This window comes from Aedes aegypti, chromosome 2 (assembly GCF_002204515.2).
Source record: "Aedes aegypti strain LVP_AGWG chromosome 2, AaegL5.0 Primary Assembly, whole genome shotgun sequence".
Lineage (NCBI taxonomy): Eukaryota > Metazoa > Arthropoda > Insecta > Diptera > Culicidae > Aedes > Aedes aegypti.
This window is the reverse complement of record NC_035108.1, coordinates 463,663,485-463,678,769: the sequence shown is the minus strand read 5'-3', so window position 1 is coordinate 463,678,769 and position 15,285 is coordinate 463,663,485. Positions and strand designations below refer to the sequence as shown.

At 39.0% G+C, this 15,285-nt stretch overlaps 1 protein-coding gene across 1 annotated transcript in view; it reads left to right on the top strand.

The window, feature by feature from the left end:
* LOC5568187 (zinc finger protein 420) overlaps positions 1–15,285 on the top strand; it is a 204,869-nt gene that overhangs the window by 37,723 nt on the left and 151,861 nt on the right. The window contains exon 3 of the mRNA XM_021848223.1: positions 14,638–14,977. Coding sequence (XP_021703915.1) covers positions 14,638–14,977 — 340 coding nt within the window. The remainder of the gene's footprint in view (positions 1–14,637; positions 14,978–15,285) is intronic.

Sequence of the window (15,285 nt, the reverse complement as noted above, 5' to 3'; positions counted from 1 at the left end):
GATATTTCGGTACGTACACGGAAAACAAAATTCATCCAAAATTTGAGTTTAGGGGTGTGACAAAGACAGGAAAACATTTTTTTTGACTACAACTAATCAAAAAACCTTTAAAACTAAGTTATCATGTGTTTCAGGCATAAAATTAAGCGAATGGTAAAAAATTTGAGATAAAAATTCAGGATTCTATTCTCTGAGAACTTCAACCGGAATTGCACTGGATTTTTTCCAGAGACTCTAATGAAAATCTCTTCAAAAATCACTCTAAAAATTTCGTACAAAAATGCTCATAAAAAGTGATATCATTATGTAACAATATGTTTTATCATCCAGCATGTTGATTTGTTTGCGAATACCGGATTCACCATCCGCTTTGGAAGCCATGAATTCAGTTTGTAACGGCTAGAGATGGGTAAAACGGTTCATCACAGTGATCGGATTCAATCCGTGTTGGACGAAAAAGGCTATGGTAGGCGAATTAGGTTGATTGAAGTACTAGAAGCAAAAGTGTAACCTAGGCTGAATTCTACTTAGAAAGCTTCCAAAAAATGCCGACGTCCGAATGATTACGAAGCGACCGTTCCTTTTTGCCAATCGTTATAATTTAAAAGCCCCACCATCCATTTTAGATCCTAAGTTGATTAATTGTATAGCCCAGCCGGCTAGCGATTTGTAAGAAGTAGTTAGTAGAATATATTTATAGTGTAAGAACATTAAAATAAAACGTTACGTTAATTGTCCAATGAAATGTGTAAATGTAAAGAGTGTGTATGAAGTGAATAAATTAAATCAGCTCGAAATGCTGTGTGTGGTTGCTGCAGTAACTATCTGTTAGAAGAAATGAAAACATTCAAGCCCGTGAATTCTACCCACTCTTAAACTAGAGGAACGACTCGATTTGTTGAACTAGCAAAAGTAATACAGCTCGGATTATTTTCAAGAAGGCTATTTCCGGAGGTCACAACAATCCGAATCATTCATTTTAGTGAATTTGTTGAATGGTTCAGTGACTCATCGGCTAGCAAAAAAAGAGCGAACCGATCCGAGCGAACAGCATAAAGAGCGGTTCACTCCATGTTGCGCGACATGCGTCGTACCTTCCGTACATTCTTACCCTACTCGTCTGATTTCCCCTACCCGAAGCAAAAGGAAGAAGCAAAATATCCATTGCTATCCAAGTGAGAACTTTTTCTCTCTATCTGTCATCTGCCTGTATGGAAGTGGGCGGGCCAATTAGTTGTTTGGTTGTGTATGCTGAGAGTGCGGAGTTGCTGCAAACTGTGTTTGCATGTGTATCGTGGCGCGCAAAACAAGGCACGTGTCAAGCGTTATAATAAAGCCAAGAAACGAACGAAGAAAAATAGGTAAAAATAATTGATTCGTTTTTTTTCGACTCACTTTTTGTCTGATCCATGCTGATCAAATAAACCGACTCTCGCCAAAAAAGAGCAACGGATCTCTCGTTCTTTTGAATGATCCGGATCTTTGGAACGGCTCCGATTCTCTTTGCCCATCTCTAGTAATGGCATTGTCAAAATTTCTGAAAAATTTCGGAATGTTTATATGTGGGCGATTAGTTACAAAAAAACAATAAAATTGAAATTCTGGTCAAAATATTTTTTAGCACGTTTTCGATTTTCGATTTGTAATTGTTTTTATAGATCACTACTTGTTTGAAAATATTAGACTTGCAACGTTTGTATAAAGGAATTCAATATTTTTGAAGAGTAAAAATTTCTTTGAATAAGTAAAAAATACATTTTTAACTATTTTGTTTCATCAATGTAACCATGGGATATCTAGAGTTGGTGAGATTTGTCGTGTGTAGTTTAGTAAATTATGTACACTACCCACCTTAAGTATGGAATCGCGTATTGCAACACTCATTCTGAATATTGCAGCACCTTGAAAAGTTTAGCATCACCTAAAACGAATATTATCTCATGATTCTGAAGTGCTAGATCAATGTATTTTTGAGGTCGTCTTAAAAAATACGTCTTTGAGCCCCTGCGATTTTTTATTTTTGTTGAAAAAACGTTTATCACTGGATTTTGGGTGATGCTAAACTTAAAAGTGCGGCAATACTCAGTATTGTAACGAGTCCATACCTATGGTGGGTAGTGTATAAAGCAAAAAGAAAACGTAGAAGATAGCTCCTACGAATGCAGCCAACATTGTTCCACCCTATATCAGGACGAAGGTAGTGCCGCTAGTCACCACCAGGGCTTCGCAAAACTACACGAATGGGCGGCCATGAATGGCCTTGATGTGGCGGATTACGTCATGAACGAGGATGGGGGTTCAAAGGTTCGGGGGAGTCAAAGGTTCGGGGTCAATGATCACGTTATTTTATCTACCAACGCATCGTACTCTTTACAGTCATAATAATCCTCTCCATAGCTGCTGTAGATACACTACCCGTCATAAATACGGACTCACTAAAATAAGTATTGCAACACTCAGCTAAATAATGAATCACCCCCAAAAAGTTTAGCATCACCTCAAAACAGGTTAATTCACATTGCTATATCTCGAGATCCTTACGACTTGCAAAGAAGCGATCTTCAGCAAAGTTGTTCAGGGGATCAAGGACATCCGGAAAGCAAACAGTATGGTTCGCGATTTTGCCGCTAGGTAGCGCTAGTGAGCATGTAAAGCTGAGCATTTTAAACTAGTTCTAGCTTGTGATCCATAAGAGATAGAAAGTTCGAGTCTTCGGAGAAGTTGTTCAGAAGGCCAAGTACATCCGGAAGACAAACAGTTGGGTTGTCGATTTCGCCGTTAGGTGGCGCTAGTGAGCATGCAAAATTGAGCATGCAAAATTGAGCATTTCAAACTAGTTCTAGCTTATGATCCACAAGAGATAGAAAGTTTGAATCTTCGGCAAAGTTGTTCAGAAGGTCATGGACATCTGGAAGACAAACAGTTAGGTTGTAGATTTTGCCGTTAGGTGGCGCTAGTGAGCATGTAATTTTGAGCATTTTAAACAAGTTCCAGCTTGTGATCCACAAGAGATAGAAAGTTCGAGTCTTCGGCAAAGTTGTTCAGATGGTCAAGGACATCCGGAAGACAGATAGTTTGGTTCGAGATTTTCCGCTAGGTGGCGCTAGTGAGCATGTAAAACTGAACATTTTGAACTAGTTCTAGCTTGTGATCCACAAGAGATAGAAAGTTCGAGTCTTCAGCAAGTAAAGAACAGAAATAAAGTAAAGGACATCCAAATATCAATTTTTTTAGTTCATAATTTTGCCACTAGGTTGCACTAGTACGCATATTTAATTAAATATATGAAACAAATTCTTTGGCGCGGTAAATGGCTGGGCATGGCGTACCATTGGTACCTCGCGTACCTGCAGGAATAAAATAGACCCCTTTGTGCGGTCCTTAGCCTCTTGCCCAGCAACTCCTATCCCTACCTCCTCGTGGTACTGGCCAGGGTACGAGTAATCTTGGGGAAGATCGGGTAACCAACCCCCGTAGGGAACTTTGGTCGTATGCTGAACGGGGAGAGGGGGGGTTTGCTTTTGCAAACCTGGAGCGTCTGTACTCCACGTTAGGAACGGCTCACAACAGCGTCTGTTCCCCATGTCAGGGGCGGCTGATCATCGTCCGAGTGCCAGAGAAGGACTCTAAGCTAAACTGCGCACTATGGCCCTCCGAACATTTAGGGGGAATGGCCCTCCGGAAATCTAGGGGGTTGGTGTCAGGCCCGGCAAGCCAACCGTAAAAACACATCAGCACAGGAACGTCCACGAGAGAATACGGACCGGAACAATCGGCATAGACCACAGCGACGAAAAAGGACTAGCGATTGGAAACTCGGATCATGGAACTGCAAATCTCTCAACTTCATTGGAAGTACTCGCATACTCTCCGATGTACTGAAGACCCGCGGTTTCGACATCGTAGCGCTGCAGGAGGAACGAATGTGCAAGTTAAGAATCAAAGGCCGATTCTTTAACAACGTGCATAGCCAACACTCCGGAAGCACTGATGATGACAAGGACGCATTTTACGCGCAGCTCGAACGCGAGTACGACCGCTGCCCAAGCCACGACGTCAAGATCATCATAGGAGATTTGAACGCTCAGGTTGGCCAGGAGGAGGAGTTCAGACCGACGATTGGAAAGTTCAGCGCCCACCGGCTGACGAACGAGAACGGTCTACGACTGATAGATTTTGCCGCCTCCAAGAATATGGCCATTAGCAGCACCTACTTCCAGCACAGCCTCCAGTATCGATACACCTGGAGATCACCACTGCAGACGGAATCACAAATCGACCACGTTTTGATCGATGGACGGCACTTCTCCGATATTACCGACGTCAGAACCTATCGTGGCGCTAACATTGACTCTGATCACTACCTAGTGATGGTGAAACTGCGCCAAAAACTATCCGTCATCAACAATGTACGGTATCGACGCCCGCCTCGGTGTAACCTAGCGCGACTGGCAAGGATGCAAGGAACGCGACAAAACGTGGAGCGATTTAAAAGAAAACGAAAGCAGCAAACCCGCCTATTCCGGGTTAAAAAGCGCCTCTTGGAAGAAGCAGAATGTGAAGAATTGGAACAGCTGCATCGTTCACAAGAAACGCGAAAGTTCTACGAGAAGCTTAACGCATCCCGAAAAGGCTTCGTGCCGCGAGCCGAAATGTGTAGGGATAAGGACAGTACTATCTTGACGGACGGACGTGAGGTGATTGAAAGGTGGAAGCAGCACTACGATGAACACTTGAATGGCACGGAGAACACAGGCGCCGGAGGTCACAACAGTGGAGGAAGTGACTACGTCAGCACGGCGGATGCAGGAAACCTACCTGCCCCCACATTGAGGGAAGTTAAGGATGTCATCAATAGCGATGGGCGATTTTGAATCGATGTTCCGAAAATCGATGTTTTCATTCCGATTAATCGATTTTTTGAATCGATGTTTGGAGCATCTGGAATCGAGTGAATCGATTCTTTTTATTCGATTTTTTTGATTCGATTCATTTTGTTGAAAATTATGAATATTTCTCAATGGCATGATGAAAAATAAATCAAATTTTTAATAAGCCTTTTGCAATAGTAAATCTGTTCTATTGAGTTTCAGAACTGATTTAATTGAGGTATACTAAAATTGAATGTAATTGCATTTGGTCTCATTTCAAACTATATTTTGAATTTGAATTCGATTCGAATCGATTCAAAAAACATCGATTCAAGAGATTCGATTAAATCGGTGAATCGATTCAGCAGTTCAAATCTGAATCGATTCAGTAACATCGATGTTATGGACAATTTTGCCCAACGCTAGTCATCAACCAGCTTAAGAATAACAAGGCCGCTGGTAAGGATGGTATTGGAGCTGAACTCATCAAAATGGGCCCGGAGAGGTTGGCCGCTTGTCTGCACCGGCTGATTGTCAGAATCTATCACCAATAACAAATGAGTTTGTAGGAAGTTATCAAGCTGGTTTCATCAACGTCCGCTCGACAACGGACCAAATCTTCACTGTACGGCAATCCAGAAATGCCGTGAATACCAAATCCCAACGCATCACCTGCTCATCGATTTCAAAGCGGCTTATGATAGCATCAACCGCGAAGAGCTACGGAAAATCATGGACGAGTACAGCTTTCCCGGGAAGCTCACGAGACTAATAAGAGCAACGATGGACGGTGTGCAGAATAGCGTGAAGTTTTCGGGCGAACATTCCAGTTCGTTCGAATCCCGCCGGGGACAGGGACAGGGACAGGGTCATGGACTTTCGTGCCTGCTGTTAAACATCGCGCTAGAAGGTGTCATGCGGAGAGCCGGGTTCAATAACCGAGGTACGATTTTCACAAGATCCAGCCAATTTGTTTGCTTCGCGGATGATATGGCTATTGTCGGCAGAACATTTGGAACAGTGACAGACCTGTACACCCGCCTGAAACGTGAAGCGACAAAAGTCGGCCAGGTGGTGAATGCGTCAAAACCAAAATACATGCTGATAGGCGGAACCGAGCGCGACGCATGAACAAGCAGTTCAATTCAAAGGCATTTAATTGGTTTGTTCAACTCAGCAACATTTAACACTCAGCAAAAGATTGCCGAGTTGAAATGAATGCAATAATTGTACAATTAGCTTAAATTGGTCAGATAATATCTGAAAAGGCGTAATTGTACGCTGTTCTAGTAGTTATGAAACGTTTGGAAGAAGGAAAAGTAGGCCCAAGGAAGATTGAGTAATGATTGAATCATTGAATTCTAATGTTCATTCAAAGATGTTTTTTTCTTAAGATATCAAAAATAGTTGACACAGTTTAAAATTAATTGTTTTTCGAAAATATTTCTTTTAATGTATTTCATAAAATTTACGATCGAAATGTGTCTTTGGAACCGGCTTTCTGTATACCTAATACCTGATATTTATTGTTTCACTGCTCGTTTTAGCCCGCAACTGATGAACTTCTACAATTTATATGGCTGATAAACCGGAATCAGTGAATTTCAGCGTGATCTCAACAGTTGAACAGTTCGGTAAAATAAAACACAGCAGTTCCGTCGGAATTTAACTGATTTCGGTGGATTTTTATCCGAACGATTTTACCGTACTGTTTTTTTGCAATTTCGTAGAAGACCACTTGAGGTTATCTAAAATTATATCAGGATGCACCATTGTACTGCAATTTCCGAAAATTGATGGATTGTACGACATTTCCCAGAATGGGTTTTATACGTTTGTAAAGAGTGGAAAAAAATTGGTAGTTTAGTTTTTTTGTCGTTAAGAAATGTACCTACTGAATTGATTCGAATTCCCACCCAAGTACCCAAGTAGCACTGGTAACAAATGCAATATTTTAGAAAAATAAAACAAATTACATTGCCGTTGCATTTCAGATAATTTGTAGCATATCTTATTGATGAATTTCAATTTTGGTTACTAAACTATTACATTGTAACTTACGCTTTGTTTACATTACATAGGTGTTGCATTTTTACTTGCATGTAACTTAACCTAGAGCTGTCAAAATTAATAAGTTACATTGGAATGAAACAAATAACATGCTAGGTTACAAACAGATTGCTAAGTCACATGTGTGTAACAGCATGAAGTTTGTTTACCATTTGTCATAGGGGAAGGGGTGAAAAAATGAACAGGATGGTAAAATGAACACCGAACTTGTTACGCATGAACAACAAATTTCAATTATTTTTATTACGCACGGATGATTTAGAACACAAATAAGAGTGTTTTTGTTGATACAGAGATAAATTGAAGTCAGAACCACGTTCAGAAATTAAAACTAATATAATTTTAGGCACAGAGATGTTGAGGTTTTTCAATGAGGTGAATATCGTAATGATATGATGTCGAAGCAGAAACCTTTAGAACTGTTTTCGAAGGGATTATAATGACTCATAGATGTTTTTTTAGGACTATTGAAAAAATATCGAAAATGTTTGTTTTGCTCGTGTGTTTTACCACAAACATAAAATGAACATTTCCATAATATAACGACGATGAAAGTATGTGAAAATTTAGCTGTCTTAGTCTTAATTCGTATCGCTGCGTTAATTAACATCTCTATTTTTGATGTTGTGCGATAGAACTAGTTATAATTAATAAACAAATTGATAAATGAAGAACAATTTCTGCGAGTAGACATATCACAGAACATCGAGTTACATTTGTAGTGTTCTCTTTACTACTTTTGTGGGGAACGCCAATCTTTGAGCTGACACGGAATGACGAGAATTCGTTTAAGGGGTCAGGATCCGTCATCAACTCGATAATTTCCAATAGCAGTTTTTTCGTTCAAAATCATGAATATATTCATGTGTGCACTGTATTTTATTCTCCAACCGAAACACAGTGAACACATTTTCGAAAGTCAGTTTTGAACAGAAAGTTGCTGTTGAAGTTTCGATGATTACGATGATGGATCCTTGAACGTTAAAGTGTTTGGATCCTCTAGACAATTCGTAATCAAACGTCAACATTTCACCGGAAAATCGCTAGTGTTTGGAGGTGTTGTTTACTACAAAATATCGAAATCAACATCTCCAACTTAGTTCTAATACCCTCCGTCCACGAATTATTGTGGCGCGTCGATCGTTGCAAGTTTCTCGTTAAACAGTCAATCCCGTAAATTATTGTGTTTTGTTAAGCTTAATTACTTTAAGACGAAAGCAGTCAGTGGCTGTCTTCTTTGTTGAAATTTGTTCTGGGATTCCAACTCCCACAGGGTCCACTTATGCACTGTCATAGTTTGTATTACGTGCAATAAATATGTTAAATTTGTCCTTGAAAAACTTATCGAAGGACCTAAACTTTAATCAACTCGTGGGGGCAAAACCCCCACCCCCCCTCATAACACCAAAATAGCTAAATTAATTAACTCATTACGCGTGGTAAAGATGGACAAATTATGGGTGAAATTATGAAAAAAATCCACGTGCTCGGCTGGGATTTGAACCCAGGACTCTTGTATGCTAGACGAGCGCTTTACCAACTAAGCTACCGAGCCACTTGGTGACCCAATAACTGAGTTGGTTACAAGTTTAGAATTCAAATCCCTACAGACCACGCGGACCCCTTTCATAACCAATATCCATCCATCTCTTGTTCCTACACACGCGGAGCGAGCGAGTGCGATTTATTTAGTGTTGAAACTGTTTGCCTATCGTACCTACATCGCTTCCACAACAACTGTATTGTGGAAGAGTAAAGATGTGGGAAGGCTATCAACGTGTCGTTCTCACTCAAGTGACGACATGACTACTACAGAGAGGCAGTACACTCTAATATAAACTGACACTTATATTGAGCTGTTCGGTAATCCAATCCGCATGGTTATTAAATTAATTAACTCATTACGCGTGGTAAAGATGGACAATTTGTCCATCTTTACCACGCGTAATGAGTTAATTAATTTAATAACCATGCGGATTGGATTACCGAACAGCTCAATATAAGTGTCAGTTTACCAAAATAGCTGTTGAATTCAAATTCTACCAAATGTAATGCCACGCTGAAGTAACGCGCAAATTAGAACCTTACAAATGTAAATCTTTCGCATCAGCATGTATCTATTATTGAACAATAACATCAGAACAAACGCCTGTAGGTATGCATTATATATACAGAATCGATGAAAAGAAATCACTCATGTTAGTTAGGCCCTATTGAAGTGACAGCACAGAAATGCACAAGGGGCTGCCATTAGTAACGCGGTTATTTTTTCCCAATTTTAGACCCACCTTCCCCCTAGTAGTCATTTGTCCATACACAAAATTTACAATTTGTATGGATCGTGGTCATTGGGCAGAATTTCTCCCTTCCCCCAATAAATGACTACGTGGTTTATGGATGACCGATAAGCACGCATTTTTTTGATTGATTTATTAACTCTAGAAATACTCAAATGGATGGATGTTGTTTCTACTATTTGATAGAGAACATATTTTTATATCCGATTATAATAAAAAGCATGTTTTTCATATCTAAATCGCTATTTTCCTTATCATGGCCATATTACCCTCAGTCCCTAATATTGGCATAAATTCTCGCATAACCTGTGATCTCGCCCTAAAAGCCATTGGTAACCGAGTGTGTAGCTTGTTGTTACCGAGCAAACGAATGGATTTACACGTTATTCAACAATGGTATAATGAAAAGAAGATCCTCCTCTATCTCCCAGTGGTGATAGTTTCATTATTGGGCCATTCATTTGCTTAGAAACAAGGAGCTACACACTCGGTTACCAATGGCTTTAGGGCGAGATAACAGGTTATGCGAGAATTGATTAATTTCTAAATTCAATTCGTTGTTTCACCTCAGGACGCAAGATTGCATTACTTCCTAGCGTATTTTAGTGTTAACAAACCCGCATTTTGTCACCTTTATTCACAGAAGAGAGGATCGATGAAGAGAATTCGATCATGCGACTTGCGCCCTTATTATAGCACACGCTTGAATTTGCCTTCTTTCGAGCTATTTGAGCCATTTGAGCACGTCACAAAACATGTGCTTACTTGGACGGAGCATTTAATTTTCATACTTTTGTAAGGTTCCAGTCAATTGGCTTAGGGGATTTTTGCACATTATTTGATGATTTATCGCAAATTCATCGTTTTTCCCATTAAAAGCAAGACGATATCGTTTAGGTGTTCATTTTAATACCCCTTCCCCTATTGACAGCAGTGTAATTTATTGGCAGTTTCAGTATAGTTACACATCAGTTTCAAAATAACCTAAGATTTCTGGGTAACTAATGTGTAACAAACGAGTAACTTGCTGACAGTGGTTAACACTACATGTCAAAAGTTTTCATATGTATTGTTAATTTTGATATAAGGGCTTGTTCATTTATTTCATAACGCTTAATTTGGCTATTTTGGACACCCACCCACCCCCTCGTGACGCTTTTTGTATTGATACTCTACAATTTTTGTATGAGCCGTAACAACGTTAGGACACCCACCCACCCCCTCAAGCGTTATGAAATTTGTGAATGGGCCCTAAGAACTTTACTATTTTAGGACTAGTTATTGTTTTCATAGATATTTTTCCAGTGATTAATTAAAATTGTTGAATTTACAATTTGCAGCCTCTCTAACAGCTTTTTAATAGTTGTCATCATGTTAGATTGGCTGTCCTCAAACAGTTATTCGGAAGTGTATCTGCAGCAAGATGAAATTAAATGGCGATTTATGATAGGCAACCCAGAAAATCCAATTGTGGGACACGGAACAACGTGATTTTGGAATCACAATCTTCACAAACAATTAAATTAAAATCAAAAACACAGCTGATTTGAGTAACAGTGTCAATTTCCATTTTTTGTGTCAGTTCTAAAGGAATAATATCTCAACAATTCAGGTATCATGTGTTATTCAATATAAAATTATTATCTATTTTATGAGCGCGTCAATTTTGAGCAAGTAAAATGATTGATTTCACCACAAATTCAAATCGGCATGTTAAATCTATAATGTACTTGTGAATAATTACGCGTTCGAAAATCATACGTATTACTTTTATTGACATTGAATTCTTAAATGGTTGTTCGGTTTCAAAACTGTCAGAAAGTAACAACAACTTCAACGCCGTTTCATTTATTTTGTCGCAGGAAAACCCATGCGTAATCAACAAATTACATAGCAGTCGCCTGTAAACTTCTTATGTAACGAACAAACAAGTTACATAAGGCTCGACTTTTTGCGCTTTTTCGGTTACATAGCAGTATTTTTTCATGTTGCAAATGTATCATATTGTAACTATTGAATATGTGAAGTAGCCGTTGCTGTAAGCTACTTGTAACAATATGTGCTGCTTGGGCAGAAGCTTCGAATTCCGGACACAGACGTCAATTCACCCAAAATATTATTTTGTCAAATTCATTATTATGGATCTCATGCGAATAAAATCGGAATTGAGTTAAAAAATCTTTTGAACGGCGAGTGTTTGCTTCTGCCGTCTGTTTGAGCTGCCGTCCATAAATCACTTGGTCTTCTATAGAAGGGAGTGCCTCAAATAATTTCATAATTGTGCTACTGTCGTTTCCCTGAATATCATTTCCCTGAATGCCACCTCACCAAATGACCCGTTTTCCCGAATAGTGATGCAGTTCAAACAGGTGCAAGAATAGTCTTTAAGGACTGGGTGCTGAACTAGAATGAATGATTAGCAATTAAAAGAAGAAGGATAATATAGATTTGAACGTCATCCTCGACTAAATATATCTTGCCAAAAATGCCAATGATGGTGAAACTCGAAAGAACCGCCAATCAAGTGAAGAAGGGTGCATATTAGACGACCGGTTCGTTACCACCTCGAAACACACAAGTTATGATAATTATAAGAGCTAAAAACTTTTCGGAAGCTAGGCTATTCGGGGAAACAAAAAAAAAAAACAATACGAAAATGTTTAACCTATGAAAATTATAGTTTTCCTCGAATTTTCCAGTTAGATGCATTCACTATTTACTATTCGCCATTTTCCTGGATTTGAACACCTCAAAAATCTCTTGTTATTTTTTTTTTCTGGGGAATGTCCCATTCTGGGGAATGGATTTCTGGGGAATGTCCAATTCTGGGGAATGGCGTTCTGGGGAATGTCGTTCTGGGGAACGTCATTCTGGGAAATGTCGTACAATCCGTCCAATGTGCTTGCCAAAAACAAATATGTTCCGCATATCTTTTTTACTGATTTGTTGTTTCGAGATTTTTTCAGGGGCTACGGATATGAGGGGTCAAATTGCATGACTCAAGGTTTGTCCGAATCAGGCTCCGTATAATTGTAGCATTAATGATTGTCTAAACAATCTTTGCCTTCGATTTTGCACGGTGCAAAACCTCAAATATGAGGTACAATTGGTCAATTCAGACAGATCGAACTAGATGATGTTTTGGCCTTGTAAAGATAAGGCAAGAACTCACACAATAGGGTCCTAAAGCCCTGTCCTGACTTAGTGCCAAACGTTTAAGTTTAGGCCAAAAAACACATGTTTACTCAATTTTATAATGTTTTCCGTTGGTTTAAGTTCAAGAAACATTTTTTTATGTTTTTTTTTTTAGATTTTGTCACATCCCTTGCCTTAAACTCAAATTTTGGGTGTATTTTGCTTTCGGTGTCTCTTTCGAAATGTCAGACAGGAACAACCCCACTAAAACCTAAAACCCCTGTGGTGTTTTTGTCGATTAAGCGAACGTCAAATATGATCACAAGTGTCAAGGTTCATTTATGCACCCAATTTTGACATTAAAGTTTAAACATGATATAGCCTATATTTGAGCAGGAAAAATTGCTTAAGTAGTTGAAGTACCATGCTCTTTCGTGTTGTTAAATAAAAATAAGATTTTATTAAAAATTCTAGGACCCAATATGATACAGATGTTTAATCCGTATTCCCTCCGCAAATTGATGAAAACTCAAATTGCTGCCACTTCAGCAATTCTTCACGGATTGCCTCCCTTTTAGTTCGAACGGAATCGTCTGGATGTCTAGTTTTTCAATCATCATTAAAATGCTTGGAAATATCCACCGGTTTGGAGTTATTCTGATGTGTCACGGGGTCAAGTCGAATAAAAATGACGCAAATTTCCTGTTCGATCAACTTTAACCCAACTAATTGATAACAAACCTACTCCATTGATGATTAACTTCCATTGATAATTATATTTAAAAACCCACACACCTTCAGCATGGCTTTGCTTTGTAACCGCGAACTCTAACCACTCGGCTAAGAAAGGCCGTTAAAAACCTAAGTCAATCTAAACATCTAAACTGGACTTGTCAACAACCAAATTTCGACGGTTAAGAAGAAAAATGAAATTGACCTATTTTCGGTCGGTTCTAAGAAGGTCCCACAAACAATCGAAAAAAAAAATGCCCAAGGCCAAATCTGGTCTCAATGACTAATTTGGTTCCCACATGACGTCCGTAGTCGAAACGAAACTATAAACACAAGCTGAGTTGGAGTCAGCCCAGTGACCCACTGGAATAACTCCAGGGCTGTGGACGTTTCCACAAATTTCAATGAGGATTGAAAAAGTAGACATCCTCTATACTAGATGATTTCATTCGAAGTTCAATAAGTTCAATAATTACAGCACAATGCAAATATTTTGTCAGAGTATTGAGCAACTGATTACATTTCATCGCACGCTTTAGTTTTAATTTAATTCATAAGAATCCATTAGAATTCATGAAAATGAATTTTGTAATTGTTGCCAAATTCGAGAAGAAATTGTTGATACGGAAATTGTCAAAATCGGGAGTAGACAGCAACGGGGGTCGAAAAATCAGGAAGGCACTGTATAATCTAAATCTAAGCCTAAGCTTTTTGACTGGTGTTGAAGCTTTTTGATTGCTTTGAAGCGTTGACATTGTTTAGCCCATACTTTATTTTTTGATAAATTGAGTTAAAACAAAATGGCGGCCTAAGGAGGTGTTTATGTGCAAATGTCGGTCCTTCAAAGAATTTTGGAGTGTCTTTAAAACCTAGAAACCAATGATCATTACCAAGACAGATTCCAAAAATAGAAGAGTTTTTTGAGAACTTGTGAAAAAACGGAGCAATTATATCGAAAAAGTTGTCGCGATTCAAAATTTTTTGTGGTTAAAATAGATGCTGCCTGTAGAAGGAATTTTTGCACATTGACGTATGAGTAGTTCTTCACCTAGGTATTTTTTTTCTTATAAAGGAAAATTTTACTCTATATGTACCTACCATACGCTATACACATGCAAAAATGGTCAATTGACATAGAAAGGTCTCAGTTAAAAACTCTGGAAGCTGAGAAGCAGGCTTTGTCCCAGTTGGGACATAAAGCCAAAATAATCCACAATGCGGAAGTAAAGCCAAAAGCCACAATTAAATACAAGTTCTGTCATCTTTACAATTGCTTTTGAAGATTACAAAAAATAAACGAACTGTTTTTTTTTAGCAAATATTTTCTGTAACCTATTTGCAAGTAACCTGTTTTCAATGAAGTGATAGCTATTTGTACGAAGAAACTAACTTTGAACCTAGAAAAGGATTCATTCGTTGTTTATGACCCATGATCGAACATGTGTCTTGAAAATTTAAGAAAATAATGATTTAACTCTTTTTTTTGTAATTGGCACAATGGTTGATTTGAACGACCTTCTTTTCTATTCCAGAAACTCATCCATGGTGGACATCGTGTTCGACGAGGCGGCAGCGGACTTCAACCCGGACACGATGCTGTCCAGCGTGTTCCTCGATCCGGGGCTGGATTTCATCGACGAAGCACTGGTGGGGGGCGACGAGCACATGATGATGATGGGCATGGGGCAGGACTTTCTTCACAGTTTTGCGGGCACTTCGCAGCTGTTCTATCCACCGTCGGCACCTTCGGAACAGCAACCGCAACAGCAAGGGGCGACAGTGGCATCGCTAGTGGATGGCGATCAGCTGGCGTTGTCAACTCAGTTGGCTGCGGGATCGTTGCCGCAGCAACTAAAATGTGCTGTTGAACAGGTGAGTGAAAAGAATTAGTAGGCGCTGGGAAATTGTAATTATTTCGGTTGGGCAGTAGAGTGTAATGAGTTGATTGGTGAGTACAAATAGTGGAAGGAATGAAAAATCCCCATTCACTAAATCGAGATTGCGTGAAAGAGAGTTAAACAAGTGGCACATTCCAAAGTAAACAAATAGCACTTTAATTCGCCCTGCGTGCAATGAAGTTGAAACGCTTTCAAAAATATATTTTGTACCGAATTATATTCTTTTTCCTTTAAATTGAAGATATGAAACTCTAGAATGGGATCCTGAACATATTTTTAATT